Source organism: Mesoplodon bidens, assembly GCF_964165515.1.
Source record: "Mesoplodon bidens genome assembly, chromosome: 9".
NCBI lineage: Eukaryota > Metazoa > Chordata > Mammalia > Artiodactyla > Ziphiidae > Mesoplodon > Mesoplodon bidens.
Genome location: NC_138166.1, coordinates 14,552,916 through 14,572,536, shown reverse-complemented (window position 1 = coordinate 14,572,536; position 19,621 = coordinate 14,552,916). Strand labels below are relative to the sequence as shown.

Genomic DNA, 19,621 nt, shown 5'->3' with positions numbered 1-19,621 from the left:
GTTGGAGGAGATGGGTGGGGAGGCTAGGAATAGAGACAGTGAATATGACAAGAATAAGGAATACAACTGTCTTAATTTAAAGAGGTTTTCATTCCTAAGTAGAGCCCAGATGTTCCCACGTTCTCCAGTCTTGAAAGGTCACCATCCCATTTAATACCCAAAGAAGAACACATCCTCTGACCCCAGTCCTCTGCTGGGTGCTCCATCTTTGACCAGTTTTCCCTCCCTCCGTATTGCTGAGATCATCCTTGAGCGATACCTACATGGTCCTAGCTGCCAGTGTCACCTCTTCTGTCACCTTTACTGGACCACTCCAGCTGTCTCTCAGCCAGTTTGTCCAGGCTGCCCCCTGCTGCCAGGAACAGTTCCCCAAAGTGTGACCACAGGCTTTCCATCAATCTTCTAAATCACAACAAAGACCAGTTTTACAAAACTTGGTTAAAGGCTTGAGCATAATATAAGGGAATTATAGCAAAGAAAACTTAAAACGGATATTGCGTCTTTCTGCTCCCGGATTCCTAAGCCCATGGCCATTCACAGGAAGCCTGCTGCCTTTCCTGTTTCTTGACCCCGCTCACCACCAGCTGCTACCAAGAGGTGAATCTTTGGACATTTTCCTCTTCTTGAAGTTCAGACCTTCTCTTAGACCCAGAGAGAGAGAGAGAAAACCGGTTTCTGTTTAAAACCCAGCCTCAGGTTCACTTTCCCAGTCAGTAGCATAACAATCTGCAAAGATATTCTTTACCCCCAATAAAGAAAACCTTCAGGATTATGATGCAGAGCAGCTTAGCTCCACATTTTGCCTCCAAGCCAGAATCAAAAATTGGTTCCTGGGCTTCCCTGGTGGCGCAGTGGTTGAGAGTCTGCCTGCTGATGCAGGGGACACGGGTTCGTGCCCCAGTCCGGGAAGATCCCACGTGCCGCGGAGCGGCTGGGCCCGTGAGCCATGGCCGCTGAGCCTGCGCGTCCGGAGCCTGTGCTCCGCAACGGGAGAGGCCACAGCGGTGAGAGGCCCGCGTACCACAAACAAAAAAAAAATTGGTTCCACTCTTACATACCCAAAAGGTCCATTAAACTGGCTTTCCTGAAATAGTCTTCACCCTGAGATGGACCTGAAAGCTGCTGGCAGATTTTAAATGACACACGTCCCTTCCTCTCACCATCAAGGTCTTACCACTGCAAGTCTAGAGGGGGTGAGAGACCCGGTTCCATGAGTGTTTATTAGGAGTTTGTGTCACACAATACAGTCCTTATGGGATCCTCAGAAACAGACAGCCTATGTTTACTGTAAAAGGAAATATGTTCCTGGGAGAACACAGACACTAAGGAGGCCAGCGAATTGGGTTTGGATATTTCCATTCCCAATTTTAACTAGGATGAAGATCAGGAAAAACTGCAGAGAGTATTTTGTGGCTGTGCATTGGGAAGCTGTTGCCACTCTCAGAGACAAATAGGTGAAAACTGAGAAAAAGTGGAAGAAAGCCCAGAACTGAAAAATAAGTTTTTTGGTAGAGTATCTGATTTTCTTAGGAATGTGTTCAGAATGGCAATAAAGGGTGGAGCGTGCTCAGCACTTTGGCCCTGTGTTTTGTATCCCAGAGGCTCTGTGCCAATTTATGGAAGGTTAAATGTGCCCCTGAGGTCTGGCCTCATGGAAACTGACAGGTGGGAGGGGACATCCATCATTTCTGAGCAGGAAAGCCAGGGAGCCAGGGAATGTGGGAAAGATAAATCCTCAAGCTCCGCAGCCAGAATGCAATCATAAGCAGGGGAACATGGAGACGTAGGTGGGTCAGTTACACAAGGATGAGGGGAGATAAAATAAGGAAGCTGATCTTTCCTCCTGATTGGCTCAGCTTGTGAGCCTTCCAAACCGGGCACCCGTGGTGCCTCTCAGGAAACCCTGTAACTGCAGCTCTAAATGAGTTTTGAACTTCTAGGTGTAAAATAAGATTCAAGGGTGTAATGTCCAGCACAGGTACTATAGCCAGTATTTTATAACTTTATATGGAATATAATCTATGGAATATCGAATCACTATGTTCTACACCTGAAACTAATATCATATTGTAAATCCACTAGACTTATTTAAAAAGTCAGCTTTGAAATTGTACTGATAGACACTCCCCTTTAAATGAAATATCTGGGGGGAGGATCAGAAGTGAAAAGCCTACATTTTGGGGACAGGGGGTACAGGACAGTGGTCCCTGGAGACAAGTGGAACCTGTCTGCTGTAACCCCGAATCATCTGATTGGGTCCAGAACAAAATCTTTCAAATCAGCTTCCAAATCAGTTCATTTCTTCCATCCCCAAAGTATGTGTTAAGTCCACACTGGAAGGAAAACAGGAGGCTCAGCCGAGCTCGGATCAGAGTTCCACGGTGCCTACAGATCCAGGGCCCCTTGGCCTCTGGCGTGCCTCACAGCAGTCATTCTGGTGGACGAGCAGCAAGAGAAACACCGTGCGGTCTGGCAGCAAAGCCAGGGGCCCTAGCCGCCAGGCTGCCCCAGCCGCCAGGCTGCCCCACAGTGCTGGGAGCAGGTGCTGTGTATTTATACCGAGGTGATGAGAAGTGTCCCTGGAAGGTGTCTTTCTCCACATCTGGTAGCCAAGCTAAAAGTGCATGGATTACTGTTTGGAATCTCGGAACTGAAAGGTGACGTTGGGCTTGAGGCGCCTGGGGGGGACCCTCACAGCTCTCTGCACGATGGTACTGCAGGGCCACCTCTGTTCCCCATCCCCACCCTCAGCCACTAGGCCACCTACAGCTTCTGCTGAATGACTTCTTGGCTAGACACTGTCTTTTTTTTTTAATTTTTAATGAAAAAAATTTTTAATGCTTAATATAAAAAAGTTTTAAATTGTATTCAAGTATAGTTGATTTACCATGTTGTGGTAATTACTTTTTTTTAATATTTTTTATTTTTGGCTGCGTTGGGTCTTCGTTGCTGTGTGCAGGCTTTCTCTAGTTGCAGCGAGTAGGGGCTACTCTTCGTTGCGGTGCACGGGCTTCTCATTGCGAAGGCTTCTTTTGTTGCAGAGCATGGGCTCTAGGCACGTGGGCTTCAGTAGCTGTGGTGCGTGGGCTCAGTAGTTGTGGCTCGTGGGCTCTAGTGTGCAGGCTCAATAGTTGTGGCACACGGGCTTAGTTGCTCCGCGGCACGTAGGATCTTCTTGGACCAAGGTTCTAACCGGTGTCCCCTGCATTGGCAGGTGCATTCTTAACCACTGCGCCACCAGGGAAGTCCCTTTGTTGTGTTGATTGCTGTCGTACAGCAAAGTGATTCAGTTGTACATATACATATACATTCTTTTTCACATTCTTTTCCATTATGGTTTATCATAGGATGTTGAATATAGTTCCCTGTGTTATACAGCAGGACCTCGTTGTCTATCCATTTACTATATAATAGTTTGCATCTGCTAATCGCAAACTCCCAATCCCTCCCTCCCCCACACCTCCATCTCCCTTGGCAACCAGACGTCTGTTTTCTATGTTTGTGAGTCTATTTCACAGATAGGTTCATTTGTAGATACTAAGTCTTAAACAGCTGTGTTCCAAGTGAACCCTACCTGTCCCACCCTGTGTGGACCTCTCCTGATCCAGGAAAAGGAGTAAATGAAGAAGAAAACTGTCCCCAAGTCGGTAGAATTTGAAGAGCCTTGTGCTTCTCCCCTGTTCACCCTGCCCATGAATTCGGACGCCTCTGAACAGAACTGCCTTTGAGGTTTGGGTACCATTCTGGGAACAAGAGACTGGGGCTTGTTTCTCATCTGCAGTTTGCTGAGTTTGCAGCCCACAGATGCATTCAACAATGACAGGTCAAGGAGGAAGGATGGCAGAGAGGCAAGGGTAGCAGGAAAGAGGAAAATTTACCATAGTATATAGTGGCACAGAATTGGCATGGTGAGGATTCAAGGGGAGACTAGAGTAGACCCTAGAGGTTAGCTGGGAGCACAGGCTGGCTTGCTGACACCTTCTCCTAAGAGGCTGCAGAAACCTTGGGTGGACCAGTTGCCAAGGGGCAGGGACAGGGAATAGCTGTGCTTCTGCAGTATCATTGTGCAGCATCCGCACCAGGTGCCTGACATCGCCGCCAGCTGCAACACAACAGAGACATTATCAGGGGACCACAGTACCAGATACACAGCCTCCCCACTCCTGACTGGTGGGCAATCACCTAAGGACATTGCCACTCTCTCCTCCCACCTCTGCGGGCTCTGGCTGCCAAGGGCGCATAAGGACTGTAAAAGGAGAAGCTAGATCAGGAGGGGGAGGGGTCAGACTTGGGTTCTGTTAGCAAAATACAGTGGGTTTTTTTCAATATGTATTTTATTTATTTATTTTGGCTGTGCTGGGTCTTAGTTGCAGCATGCGGGATCTTTTTTTTTTTTTTTTAAATCTTCATTAATTATATTCACACAGAATCTCCAAATTCCTTGCACGTGGTAGCGCATTCTCAGATCTTCACAATTCAGTTTTTTTTAGTAGTTGATGGTTCTTATTTATTTATTTGTTTATTTATTTTACATCTTTATTGGAGTATAATTGCTTTACAACAGTGTGTTAGTTTCTGCTTTATAACAAAGTGAATCAGTTATACATATACACATGTTCCCATGTCTCTTCCCTCCTGCGTCTCCCTCCCTCCCACCCTCCCTATCCCACCCCTCTAGGTGGTCACAAACCACCGAGCTGATCTCCCTGTGCTATGCGGCTGCTTCCCACTAGCTATCCACTTTACGCTTGGTAGTGTATACATGTCCATGCCACTCTCTCACCTCGTCACAGCCTCCCCCTCCCCCTCCCCATATCCTCAAGTCCATGCTCTAGTAGGTCTGTGTCTCTAGTTATGGCATGCATGCGAGGTCTAGTTCCCTGAACAGGGGTCGAACCCCGGCCCCCTGCATTGGGAGTGCAGAGTCTTACCCACTGGACCACCAGGGAAGTGCCAGCAAAATACAGTGTTACTGATTTGTGACTGTGCATTTCAGACCTGGCACCTACTGTTTTACAAAACTGGAAGAATTCATTCAAAAAGAGCCTGGGCCCTAATCTTCCAAAGCTCTGTCCCTCCAGGACTGGCCAGGTTACTTTTAACTTGCCTTGAAGCAAAAAACAAACTTATTAAATATGGAATTTGTCCAAAACCACCTAAAATTTTTTTTTTTTTTTTTTTTTTTTTTTTTTGCGGTACGCGGGCCTCTCACTCTTGTGGCCTCTCCCGTTGCGGAGCACAGGCTCCGGACGCGCAGGCTCAGCAGCCATGGCTCACGGGCCCAGCCGCTCCGCGGCATGTGGGATCTTCCCAGACCGGGGCACGAACCCGTGTCCCCTGCATCGGCAGGCAGACTCTCAACCACTGTGCCACCAGGGAAGCCCTAAAATTTTTTTTTAAACCATCTGCAGAAGTCAGGAAAAAGAACACAGCTGCAGAGGTGCTGGTGCCGAAGAAGAACTTTGATTTTTATTATGTGACCCGCAGTGTCTGGGAGGATGTGGAAGTAGACCCCAGGATCAGAAAGAAAATGTCCAAGGTCAAGACTGTGGACACCGAGATTCCTTCCCTGTCCTAGAAGGCAGCATAGAGCCTAACACTTGTAGATCTTTAATGATCTCGCATGTGAGTTGGGGTAGGTCTCTCAGATCCTTCCACGTGGAGCATATGTAAGATCACACTATTATTACGTTAAAAGGCCCCTTTTCTCTAAAAGATGAGAAGGGGATGGAATGAAGGGACTAAGAATGGACGGAAGACCTCCTCCTGCCACAGTTACGTATTTTGCTGACATGGGAAGAAGAGACTGAAAGCCAGTGACACATGCCGAGCAGGCAGGGGAACAGAGGCGTGGTCCAGGATCGACCCAGGACTACACCAGGCATCTTTCTTCTTCCTTTTCTTAAAAGTGAAGGGCTCAGGGACTTCCCCGGTGGCGCAGTGGTTAAGAATCCGCCTGCCAATGCAGGGGACACGGGTTCAATCCCTGGTCCAGGGAGATCCCACATGCCGCAGAGCAACTAAGCCCATGCGCCACAACTACTGAGCCCGTGTGCTACAACTACTGAAGCCCGTGTGCCCTAGAGCCCACGCGCTGCAGCTACTGAGCCTGCGTGCCGCAACTACTGGAGCCTGCACACCTAGATCCCGTGCTCCACAACAAGAGAAGCCACCGCAGTGAGAAGCCCGCGCTGCAACGAAGAGTAGCCCCTGCTCGCTACAACTAGAGAAAGCCTGCGCACAGCAACCAAGACGCGATGTAGCCAAAAATAAATTAATAATTTTTTTTAAAGGAAAGGGCTCACTGACATCGCTTATAGGGGATAGAATGCCTAAATGGAGAAGAAAAGTCATCTCTTCCCCCACAGATTTGTTCTACATTATGCTCAGACGTTCAGATTTCAGGAGATGTTTATAAAGGAGACTAACTCAGAAAATCTGAGCAGTAATCGTGCATTAAACAAACCATTAAGTCTGTAGTTTCTCATCTCCGAGGTGCCTATACTACTATCTACTTAATCTGTTTCACAAAGCTCTTTTTATTTTTATTTTATTTTATTTTATTTTATTTTATTTTTAAGTCTACAGCACCCAGTATTCCCAGGCAGTCTCCCATCTAAGTACTAACCAGGCCTGACCCTGCTTAGCTTCCGAGATCAGGCGAGATTGGGTGCATTCAGGGTAGTATGGCCGTAGACCACAAGACTCTTTTTAAAATCAAATTATGCAATAGATATAAAAAATATTTTAAAACTTGATAGTACTTTTTACATGTAAGGTGGCACTCACTGTTATTGTTCTCACTTTCTAAATGTTGGAAGCGTTTATGGTTTTGGCCAGCTGTGTCAGGCCAGCTGTGTCAGGAGAGGTAGAATAAAAGAAACCATTGTTGAGAGACTGTCAGCCCAGTTCTGAACCTTACCTTTGGGGCTTTAAGTTGTATGGTGGTAATTCTATGCTCTTCAGTTTCTTTCCCCAGTGTGCATTTATGGTGATAGAAGTCGATTATTCCCAGAACTAGTTCTTATTCCTTTGGGTAATTTGGGTTTGGATACTGGAGAGTTACTCCCACCCAGCAGCCAGGACACAGAGTCCAAAGGCTTCAAGTCTCTCTGCACTAGCAGTTTGATTCTTTGTCCAGTACCCACTGAGCTTCCATATGTCACCGTGAGAGTTCCTGGGTTTGCTTGTGTTTCTTTAGTAAGCGCTTAAGGAGAATGGAGACCAAACCCCCATGGAGAAATATCTGCTTTTCCACTCTTATTACTCTCACCTAAAGAGTTTATTTAATTTCTAAATACCTCGCCAAAAATAAATATTTGGAGGCTGCACCATTTAGCAGAAATAAGGCAGATCCACTCAGATGCCTCTCAAGCAAAGAATAACATTGGAAAGAGTTGATAGCAAAAAAAAAAAAAAAAAATGCAACTGTGGGCTACGTAAAAGCTCTTTTAAATGGTGTATATTGTGCTTGATGAATCCCTACTAGGGGAAGATCGTCCTACTGGCTTTGTGAACTGAACTAGTCTTCCACGTTCATGGTGAGGTAACTTTTTATTGTGCTTAAAGAAACACATAACAGGTCCTACTGTGTAGCACAGGGAACTATATCCAATCTCCTCGGATAAACGATAATGGAATGTAAAATAGTTAGCTAGTGGGAAACAGCAGCATAGCACAGGGAGATCAGCTCGGTGCTTTGTGACCACCTAGAGGGGTGGGATAGGAAGAATGGGAGGGAGGCTCGAGAGGGAGGGGATACGGGGACATATGTATGCATATGGCTGATTCACTTTGGTGTACAACAAACTAACACACACACAAAAACAGATTATTGAAAAAAGAATGTATATATGTGTAAAACTGAGTCACTTTGCTGTACAGTAGAGATTGGCACAACATTGTAAATCAACTATACTTCAATTTTAAAAAAACATGCATAACAGAAAATTTACCATCTTGGGCCTCCCTGGTGGCGCAGTGGTTGAGAGTCCGCCTGCCGATGCAGGGGATACGGGTTCGTGCCCCGGTCTGGGAGGATCCCATATGCCGCGGAGCGGCTGGGCCCGTGAGCCATGGCCGCTGGGCCTGCGCATCCGGAGCCCGTGCTCCGCAACGGGAGAGGCCACAACAGTGAGAGGCCCGCATACCGCAAAAAAAAAAAAAAAAAGAAAGAAAATTTACCATCTTAACCATTTTTAAGCATATAGTTCAGTAGTGTTATAGTACATTCACACTATTATGAAATAGATCTCCAGAACTTTCTCATCTTGCAAAACTAGAACTCTATACCCATTAAACACATGGTGATATAACTTTTTTGTTTGTTTTTTTGTTTGTTTGTTTTTGGTTTTTTTTGCGGTACGCGGGCCTCTCCCATTGCGGAGCACAGGCTCCGGACGCGCAAGCTCAGCAGCCATGGCTCATGGGCCCAGCCGCTCCACGGCATGTGGGATCTTCCCGGACCGGGGCACGAACCCACGTCCCCTGCATCGGCAGGGGGACTCTCAACCACTGCGCCACCAGGGAAGCCCATGGTGATGTAATTTTTAAGAGCTTAGTATATTCAAGGAATCTGGGGGGACTCCTGGCCCTCCACTGCCTGCTGGGTTCACAGAGGTGCAGTCGGAATGGACATGGCGTGGGCACTGGGAGTCCCCTGAGGAGGCCCAGCACCGAGTGCTCAACTACTGGGTCCAAAAGTGCTAAGAATAATTGACAGAGAAAGAGATGCCCAAAATGCTGCTCTGTGCCAGCACGCCTTGCTGAGGCAGTGGAAAGACATTGCTGAGAGTATGTGTCAGAAAGACCCTGATGATCCTAGACTTGGGATGTGGGACAAGGAACATGGGATGTTCCTTGAGGGATGCTGCGGGATGCTGCATTCTCAGGGTACCTGGCTGCCGGCCGCAGCACTAGTCCACTTCCTAGGCTAGTGTGGCGTGTCAGTCCTCTGCTGTCATTTACTGAGGAAATCTATACTCTGTCAAAGGAATTGCAACTTGTATATTTCTTCTGGTTAGAAAGAACATGTTCCTTAAGGCCATTTTGAAATCATTAGAGTCATAAACAGCGGGTGTGAGCTAAGATGCCAACTCAAAGCATCTTGGCTCACCTATCACTAGTTGAACTAGTTGGAGCATCTAAGATGATTTCCTAAATTAGCTACTGATTGTGGTCAGAGAGTCAGACATACAACTACATACAGAACTGTGTGATAGTAAATTTGTGTGATTTTAAGCCAGTAAGTTTGGAGTAACTTGTTCAGCATCAGTAGAAGCTAATGCAGTACAAGTAGGCATGATACTTTGAATATGTGTGATAAAACAAGGATAAATAACTATAGTTTGATTTATTTTTATTATTTATTTTCATTAATAAACCTCAGACGCACCCGCTATTTGAAGCTTTTTAAAGTGATAAAGGAGTCTAAAGGCAGTGATAAATATGTCTTAGGTGCCCATCCTTTTCCCGCCATCCATCAAAGAGGAAAAATGGGGACTTCTCTGGCAGTCCAGTGCTTAAGACTTCACCTTCCAATGCAGGGGGTGCGGGTTCGATCCTTGGTCGGGGGAGCTAAGATCCCACATGCCTCGTGACTGAAAAACCAAGACATTTAAAAAAAAAACAAAAAACAATATTGTAACAAATTCAATAAAGACTTTAAAAATAGTCCACATCAAAAAAATCTTTAAAAAAAAAGAAGAGGAAAAAGCATGTTTAGAATGAAAGTAAAGGCTATTAAGTGGTTCAAGGTGCAAGAACAGTTTAAGAGGAATGGTGCTGTTATTTATTTTTTTAATTTACTTTATTGAAGTATAGTTGATTTACCATGTTGCGTTCATTTCTGCTGTACAGCAAAGTGATTCAGTTTTACATATATACATTCTTTTTCATATTCTTTTCCATTATGATTTATCACAGGATATTGAATATATGGGTGCTGTTATTTAGATTTGATTTTGATCAGCATGCTGAGACAGACACCTACTACTCCTTTCAGTGTACTTTTTTTTTTAAATTTATTTTTGGCTGTGTTGAGTCTTCATTGCTGCACGTAGGCTTTCTCTAGTTACAGTGAGCGGGGGCTACTCTTTGTTGTGGTGCGGAGGCTTCTTACTGTGGTGGCCTCTCCTGTCGCGGAGCATGGGCTCTAGGCGCATGGGCTTCAGTAGTTGTGGCTCGCGAGCTCTAGAGTGCAGGCTCAGTAGTTGTGGCGCACAGGCTTAGTTGCTCCTCAGCATGTGGGATCTTCCCGGAACGGGGCTCGAACCCATGTCCCCGCATTGGCAGGCGGATTCCCAACCGTGGCGCCACCAGGGAAGTCCTTAGTTTACTTTTAAAGCCATGTAATGTCACAGCCTAAGATTTAGTGTTCACAAAGAGGAAAATATGTCCAATAGCACAGCACTTCCAAATCGTTGGGCATGCCTTGGACTGAATTCTCGTATATTATATTACCAACCTGTTCCATTCTGCTTCAGTAAGGATCAATCCTGGTCTTAACATTTTTTTAAAGTAGTTGAGAGATTTAGCTGAAACTGCTGCCTTTAAGGGAAATCTCACATAATTTATTTCTACTTCAGCCTCAGGAATTGTCAAAACAAGAAAATACATATTTTCACATTTGATTATTAGCCCTATATTTGTTTACATATTTATTTATTTATCAATCTATTTCAATAAGAGACTCTTAAAAGATACAGGTTTGGATGATCTAAAGGATTTCTCTATTTTTGGAGTAGATTTTGCCGTCTCCTCTTGATAATTAATTTGCCTTCTCAAAAATAACCATAATTTCTTTGTGAACAAGGTAATGTTTTTCTGAATTTGTATTGCAGTTTACACCTAACGTGTTGCTTTTTTTCCCCTGCGTCTCTCAAAATAATATTGAAAAGAATCAATCCATTTAAAACTAAATGGTTATCAAGCATATACCCATGATGATAAGTGATAACTAAATTATAGGAAGGAAAACTCTGGTTTCTGTTTGGGTTGTTGGTCTTCTCTTTCTTACTGCATATACCTAGATCAGTCTTCCACTTACTGTAAATTAGAGTTCAAGCTTTACATCTTTTAAGCAAAGAGGTATGAATATATACTTTTTATTTTTACACCCAAACAGTTGCCCCTGATGACCCCAGCAGAAAAATAGATGGCGATACCATTATTTTTTCAAACGTTCAAGAAAGATCAAGTGCGGTATATCAGTGTAATGCCTCTAACGAATATGGATATTTACTGGCAAATGCATTTGTAAATGTCCTGGGTAAGCTCTCCCTTTATTAAAGACATGGCAAATTAAATTAATGACTGCTGTTGTTTTTCATTCATTCAGCAGAAATATATTAAGCATCTACTAGGCAGTGGCACAGAACTTGGAGCTGGAAGGGATACACAAAGATGGATAAGATACAAACCTTGCCCTAAAGGAAATTACCGTCTGTCCTTAACGTTCTTTCATAACATGGTTTTTACAATGGCAAATTCCTCATTGTAGAGATAATCAAAGAGGCTGCTCTGTTCATAGACAGTTACATTGTGTCCAACCCCTCAGAAGGAAAAGAGCATAGGTCTGCTCTTCCTAACTGAACGTGACTGCTTGTTCCATCCTTAGAAACTGACAAGTTGAATGACAATTTCATGATTCTGATTTTTGAAAGTAAGTCATTAATCATAATGTTTGGCTGTGACCTAAGTCACGATGTACATTTATTTATCAATTCATAACAATATGTTTAGAAAACGGTGACATAAACATATTCTGAAAGGGTTGGGTTTATGTGAACATTGTATTTCTCATATGGGACAAAACTATGAAAATACCAAATTTGTTAAGAATTTATGTGAGAATTGTTTTCATGATGCCGGGGAATTATATTTCACCCCTGTAAGTGGAGTAGGTTCCCTTTCAAACAAAATTAGGGTCAGGAAGCCAACCAATATGTGGTATTTTTTCCTTCATGCTTGAAATGAAGGTCAGTAAATCACAGGAAGAGCTGAGCCCTTAGGATGTTGGTGGAGGGACAGGAAGCAGTTTTGATTCTGGTGCTGTTTTGAGTCATCAGCATTCTGCTTTTTTTCTGCTGGCTTGGATGTTCGCCACCTCTCCCCCCGACCCACCTCTGTTATTACCCCGAGGTTCTGATGGGCCAGTCATCCAACAAAAATGTATTTGGCCATTATTTTTTTGTGCCAGACACTGTGCTGGTTTATGGGGAGAAAACAATAAAAAGTCCCATTCCCTGCCTGCAAGGAACTCACAGTGTAGTTGGAGAGATAGATAAAGAAATCAGTTATTAAAATACTGTGCCTGATGAAGATGCAGGCCGTGAGGTAGAGGGAGGAAACTTGTATTCTTCCATGTTGAGTGACCGGCAGGGTCATACATGCCTGAGAACATAAGGGGAGAGATACGTTGGCTGTGCCTTAACGTGAATTCTAATGACCTGAAAAAAAAATACAGTAAAATACAGGTAGGCCTAAGTGTTTATTTTATTTTAATATTTACTTTACCTTTCCAAAACGTTTTTAGCTGAGCCACCACGAATCCTTACGTCTTCAGACACACTCTATCAAGTCATTGCAAACAGGCCTGCTCTGCTAGACTGTGTCTTCTTTGGGTCTCCTCTGCCTACCATCGAGTGGTAAGTAGCGGCCATATCTGCTTGTCATGTTTACATTTGCCAAAGCCTTCGAATTTCTCAGTATGTGGGGATTTAGTCAGAGAACAGACAGGAAAAAGGCAGTGCAGAAGCCATCATCCTATTAATTATTAAATGTATTCACAAATATTTATTAACGACTCACTCTGTGGTAAATACTGTCACATGGATGATCTCTTTGGCGGCACGCTTTGTCCATCCCAGAGGGATATGTAAATGTTTTTGAAAAAAATTAAAGTGGCTCTATTTTACAGTGCTACGGACATCACCCGGGACGTCACAAATGGTGGCTAGAGGGACAGGTTGGGGGACATTCCTTGATAATAAAATATCGTTTGGGGCGGACGCAGGGTCCATAAGCTTAAAAAACAGAATTTGTGGGCTTCCCTGGTGGCGCAGTGGTTGAGAGTCCGCCTGCCGATGCAGGGGACACGGGTTCTTGCCCCGGTCTGGGAAGATCCCACGTGCCATGCTGCAGAGCAGCTGGGCCCGTGAGCCACGGCCGCTGAGCCTGCGCATCCGGAGCCTGTGCTCCGCAATGGGAGAGGCCACAACAGTGAGAGGCCCGTGTACCGCAAAAAACAAAACAAAACAAAACAAAAAAACAGAATTTGCTATTACCAGTGTTCCTCTCCCACTGGGTGTCCTGGCTTGGATCCAGCCAAGCTCCCCTGTATCCTTTCACTCCCTCTTTCGACCACATCCCTTTTCACGTACCACTCGTGGTAACAGTCCTGCTCATCCTCCCAGCTTGCTTTAGCATGAGCTGAAAGAGACAAGGCCAGGAAAGGCAGCAGCTCAGAAAGAATGAGTGAAAGAAAATTGGAACATTCATTTATGGATGGTCTATCAGGTGCCGGACACTATGTGGGGCTCCACTTCCTGGTGTGAGATTAAAGCCAGGGGTAGGATGGAAGCCCAAACACGGATGCTTGTGCAGAAAATTTCCTAGCAAAGGAGATGGATTAACGCTTAGTTTCACACGGCTTTTCATCCATCCTCACTTCTCATGTCTGAACACTAACCTGGAAGCTCAGTGTGGACATACTTTACATGCATACTTTCTTCTTCTCCTTCCCTGAATATGTTCCTATTTATACTCCCAAAAGTACAACCCTTGTAACCTTGAAGTCAAAATCTCTTTAGAATTGTAACGTGTAGATGGAGTTACAAACACATCACAGTAGGGGGGAAAGGTCAAAAAGAGCAGTCTTCATTGTGTCTATATTATTACTTATTAGAGATAAAATAGGTACTAATGTGTTTATTAAGCTATGAATCTCTTATAATGAAAATTACAAATTAAGTGTTTTGTATTGTCATCCTAATTCTTCAAACACCATTTATCGCTGAATTCTCCAGTTTGGCATCTGTCTTTGCATTAACCCCCCTGATTTACAAGTATGCGATATGCTTGTGCGGCTTCCAAACGCCTCTGACCTTGATACTGTAATGCAGATCGTGTGGTGTGTTGGACCTTGAACAGGGCATTTCATGTCTGACTTCAAATTATAATATTTTTATTCGTCTTTGTGATCGTTTTCATAATGAAGGTTTAAAGGTGCTAAAGGGGGTGCTCTTCATGAAGATATCTATGTTTTACATGAAAATGGAACTTTGGAAATTCCTGTGGCCCAGAAGGACAGTACAGGAACTTATACATGTGTTGCAAGGAATAAATTAGGAATGGCGAAGAATGACATTCACTTAGAGATCAAAGGTGAGGCAGAGGTGACAAACATTTTTTCAGTATTATGAGACTTTGAGCAAATTCTCCAGCTTTTTAAAAAAATTTACTTTATTGAAGTATAGTTGATTTACAATGTTGTGTTAATTTCTGCTGTACAGCAAAGTGATTCAGTGATACATATATGCATTCTTTTTCATATTCTTTTCCCTTATGGTTTATCACAGGATATAGAATAGAGTTCCCTGTGCTATACAGTAGGACCTTGTTGTTTATCCATTCTATATGTAATAGTTTGCATCTGCTAATCCCAAACTCCCAATCCAACCCTCCCCCACCCTCCTTCCCCCTTGGCAACCACAAGTCTGTTCTCTATGTCTTGATTCTGTTAAATTCTCCAGCTTTGGCAATGGATAACGGTAACTTTCCATTTCAGATCCAACGAGGATCATTAAACAGCCTGAATATGCAGTTGTGCAAAGAGGGAGCACGGTGTCCTTTGAATGCATAGTGAAACACGATCACACTTTAATCCCCACCGTCACGTGGCTGAAGGACCACAGGGAGCTGCCCAGTGACGGAAGGTATTTGAAGACAATTTCTTTCCTTTCTCTTCCTTCTCTCTTAAAGCTGCTCTTGAACTAAAGGTTTATTGTACAGTAACTTAATGGTTATGTTTTTAAAGTTTCTGAAGTCTGCTCTCTCTCCAAAGTAGATATACATTTTCTCTTCATGCTATAGAATATTTGGACCTAAAAAGGTATCAAGTTATAGAAATAAGACCCTGAGAATGTTTGTCTGTCTTTGTGTCGGTCTCCTGTGTAATTCAGGATGTGAAAAACCTTTCAGGTCTTGAACAACACTAACTTGTACGGTGCACTCTCAACAGATGTTTTCATTCCCATTTTACAAATAAGCAGAAATACGATCTCTTTAATCATCAGAGTGAGCCTGAATCTTCGTCAGTATTTTACAGGACACTAGTTTTTATTTGGATGGGGAGTTTTCATTTTACCTAAAGCGAGTAGAAGGAGGAGAAGAAAAAAAAACAGGTAAAGAATTTGAAAGAGCCTGAGCGCATTGCATTCCTTTAGCTTGGTATGAAAGAAAGGTCATGCCCATTTTCCAGGTGAGGCTCTAGATTTGACAAAGTACACAGAGTCAAAGACGAGAATTTTAGCTGATGCAGAGGGGCACAAGCATCACCCCGACGGGAAGGAGTGTTGTCTGCTGGTAGAAATGGTTTCTGTGGCTTCTTTCAACTATGCCCAAATGGTGCCCTGTTTCTTGTAAATGGCCCGTAAAAGAACTATGTGGGAGTTTGGAATTAACGATACACACTACTATATATAAAATAAACAACAAGGGCCTACTGTATAGCACAGGGAACTATATTCAATAGTCAGTAATAACCTATAATGGAAAAGAATCTGAAAAAGAGTATTATATATATATATATATATATATATATATATATATATATATAACTGAATCACTTTGCTGTATACCTGAAACATTGTAAATCAACTATAGTTCAATTTAAAATAATAAATAGTAATTAATATCAAATTATTTTAAAATACACACTTTGTTAGAAATTGAGCCAGATGAGTGGTAGCAGCAGAAGCCTAGGAAAGCCCTCTGTTCAGAGTAACTGGAGCTGCCCCCAGCTCAGCTCTAGATGCCCCTGGTCTTAAGGAAGCTCCTATAACTCCAGAGGCGTGGTTGAAAGCCATCAGACTAAATGACTTGACATCATTTCTAACCCAAGCTTCTCACTCATTCAAAATGTTTTCCAACTTTAATCATTATCAAAGTGGCATGTATTGTATAGGATTTTAGCTCTAATGTGCTGCAAATCTTTATCATCTTTCCCTTTTACCAAGTTCACAGTTGCTTTCATGCCAGTAGAACCGTCATTGGGTGTGTTGGGATGTCCATTCCAGCCGCTTTGAGCATGTGATAATTACAGGTTCACTGTTGACAAGGACCATTTGGTGGTCACTGATGTCAGTGATGACGATGGTGGGACCTACACATGTGTGGCCAACACAACTCTGGACAACGTTTCGGCCAGTGCTGTGCTCAGCGTTGTCGGTAAGAGCTAGAACACATACAGCACAACTGGCTGCCCTGTTTTAGGTTGAAAGGAAAAATTGTCAGTAGTAACTGTTTGCTTGTTACAGATTTAGCATTTTATAGGTGAGTTAAATACCCACATCTTTCTTCCTCGAAAGATGCCTTTGAGGTAGTAATTTCAGTATAAATGTACTCTGTAGCAACACTGCAATACAACGGTGGTTAAGCACATTAGTGATATTTCTATGAGAAAACGGGGGGGAAATGATCTACCTTTATTTAAAATCGAAGGGGTTTTCCCCCTGTGTTGTTACTGCATGTTTATCAATGCTGTGTCTCACAGCTAAGCATAAGGCTCAGTTTTATTATCTTAATCATGCTCAGACTTTGTCTTCTTGTGCTATCTTATATCTGTCCACTACTAATTTTGATTAAACTCCTTTATATTACTGTCCTTTCTAGCTCCCACTCCAACTCCAGCTCCCATTTACGGTAAACTAATATGAGTCCTTTTCTCTGTTTTCTTTCAAACAATTTCACATGTACGAAAGAAGTCCATTACTTTCTTTTCTCTATCATGTCATTGTGTTTCTTTAAGGAAAAGGGCTCTGTCAGGTGTTCTGCTGTGTTGTCCATTTACTGCTATAAATCATTTCTTCATTATAATTCTGGAACTTTTCACTGAATATATTGCCACTCGCTTCCAAGTATTTCATGTGTTATTGCAAAGTCGTTTCGTTTGCTAAAAGTCCCTCTTTGACAGCATTTCCTTGTAAAGTAGCATAGTGCTTTTTCAAAAGCTATCATCCATATTTTACAGACTGAAAAAGCAATTTCAAATATCATTCCACAACTTAGGTGTTCATTTCAATCTATTAAAAGTTGTTCTGGGGCTTCCCTGGTGGCACAGTGGTTGAGAGTCTGCCTGCCGATGCAGGGGACACGGGTTCGTGCCCCGGTCTGGGAAGATCCCACATGCCGTGGAGCGGCTGGGCCCGTGAGCCTTGGCCGCTGAGCCTGCGCATCCGGAGCCTGTGCTCCGCAATGGGAGAGGCCACAACAGTGAGAGGCCCACGTACCGCAAAAAAAAAAAAAAAAAAGTTGTTCTGGAAAACTAAATGTTGTTTGGGGATTCCATTTTCAAGAAATTTACATAGGAAAGCAATGGATGCTTAGTACAACATTTGACCTTTCTATCAAAGAAAACCACCCACTCACTGTGTTCACAGAAGATAAATCACTAAAGAAAGACGAAAAGGAGGACACTTTCACGTCGCATGATTTTTCTGAGTCGGGAAGTTAAATCAATTTTTTTCCCGAAATCTTTTTAATTAAAGAACCCTCGTGTTTATTCAACGTATAAATACAAAAATTAATTTTGTGGTGAAAACTCAGCCGGATGTTACATAGTATTATGAATTATGCTGTAGAAGACATGTCCTTTATAGACAATTACTGCTTCTTTACTGGTAGGAAAGAAGTGCTCATATTTTTCTATGGCCTCTGGTTCCCCCAAGAGCCAGAGTTACTCCCAAGAGCAAGGTCAGGAAAAGGCCCAGGGGGAACATTAACTCTCTAGATCTCAGAAGCACCATTAGAAGAGGCAGACATGCTCCTCAGACACCTTCGTCCCGACAGGCATCTATACCCTGGTGTCCTCTGAGAATAAACACACCTCCCTGTGTGCCTGACTGACTTGTACTGAGCATCCACATAAGGTTGCATGCCGAGGGCTACCTGCATAGCATCAATTTTAGAATTCCCTTAAAAATATAAATATTCTTCAGGTGCCCCCAAATCTGTAATTTAGCATGTTTCAGAAAGAACACTTGCATCTTCTTTTAATAGTATGTACATTTGCCTGTATTTGTTTTTCAGCATTTCCTATTCTCTGTTTCCCATTTATTAGAAATTCAGCTTCCGTATTATTTTTTCTGTTTGTGCTCCTCTATGTTTATGAGAAGACACGCACTGAGAGTGCTGGAGAACCATACATGTCCTCCCCTGGCTTTGGTGACAAGGGATTTAGTTTCATTTCAAAGAGAAGCAAGCAGAGCTCATTGAGGGGTTCTCTTGGGTGTGCGTGTGTGTTCCCAGCAGCCTCAGCTGTTTTCATTTCCTTTCAGTTGCATGCTCACTGGCCATTACGTGTGCTGTGTCTTTACAAGTCCCCTCCGAGAATAGTATCATGAGTAAAGGAGAACCTCCTAAGTCGGGTGGTTAACTATGATGTGTGTGTTTGGTCTACAGATGTCCCAAATCCTCCCTTTGATTTAGAATTGACGGATCAACTAGACAGGAGTGTTCAGCTGTCATGGACCCCAGGCGATGACAACAATAGCCCTATTACAAGTATGTGGTGTCATTTGCTTTTTCACTGACCAACTTAATGATTATTTTCAAAGCACTGTATCCCATGTAATTGAAATTGCTTGCAGAAGATATTTGCTGGCATTCTCTGCTTCATTGCTAATAGAATCAAAACAGTTATTTATGTTCTGTTATTCAGAGCTGGAGTTATTCCTGGTTACAACTTCTGGTTTGGGACACTAATTAATTGCTGAAGATGTTAATTAAGCAAGTACACTATCATTTTGTGCTTAAGATCCATAAGAATCACCTTCAGTTTCTACCACAGTAGGAAGATGTATTGCAAGTTATTCATTTTGCCCATTAATATGAGAGAAAACAATAGAAGGACCAGTCTAGCTATTAGGAAATTGAGACTTGGTGAGTAAAGTGACTTTTCAAACCCACAGTTGGTAACAGAACTGGGGTGAGACATCAGGTCTCTTTCTTTCCATTAGCCCTGGCTACAAAGTGGCACAGTCACCAATGTCACCTCCTGAGCTTGATGACATCAGCTTAGAGAATAAAATCGGGTGAGGGACCATGCCATAAGGGTACTGGAAGAGCTTAGTAAAATTAGACTATAGATAAGCTTATAAGTTTTAAAACCGAAAAGATACTTAAGAGAGTAGGCGCAAGTCTGTAATATATTACTACCTTCAGGTATATACTGCAGGAAGACGAAATTCCTTTCCGATGATGACCTAAGATACTGCTGAAGTGATGTGCGTGTTCATTTATTGCACCTTCTGGTAAAGCAGACTAGATCCAATGAAATTAAACAAAAGCATCCTCTCTATCTTGTGTTCTTTGGTGGTGTTCCTTTCTCAGTGGAGTTTTT

General features: G+C 43.1%; 1 protein-coding gene across 1 annotated transcript in view; it reads left to right on the top strand.

Moving 5' to 3' along the window:
* The window catches only part of NRCAM (neuronal cell adhesion molecule), a 252,352-nt gene that overhangs the window by 192,575 nt on the left and 40,156 nt on the right, over positions 1 to 19,621 (top strand). The window contains exons 12-17 of the mRNA XM_081244738.1: positions 11,126 to 11,269; positions 12,536 to 12,647; positions 14,219 to 14,385; positions 14,789 to 14,936; positions 16,325 to 16,449; positions 18,682 to 18,783. Coding sequence (XP_081100864.1) covers positions 11,126 to 11,269; positions 12,536 to 12,647; positions 14,219 to 14,385; positions 14,789 to 14,936; positions 16,325 to 16,449; positions 18,682 to 18,783 — 798 coding nt within the window. The remainder of the gene's footprint in view (positions 1 to 11,125; positions 11,270 to 12,535; positions 12,648 to 14,218; positions 14,386 to 14,788; positions 14,937 to 16,324; positions 16,450 to 18,681; positions 18,784 to 19,621) is intronic.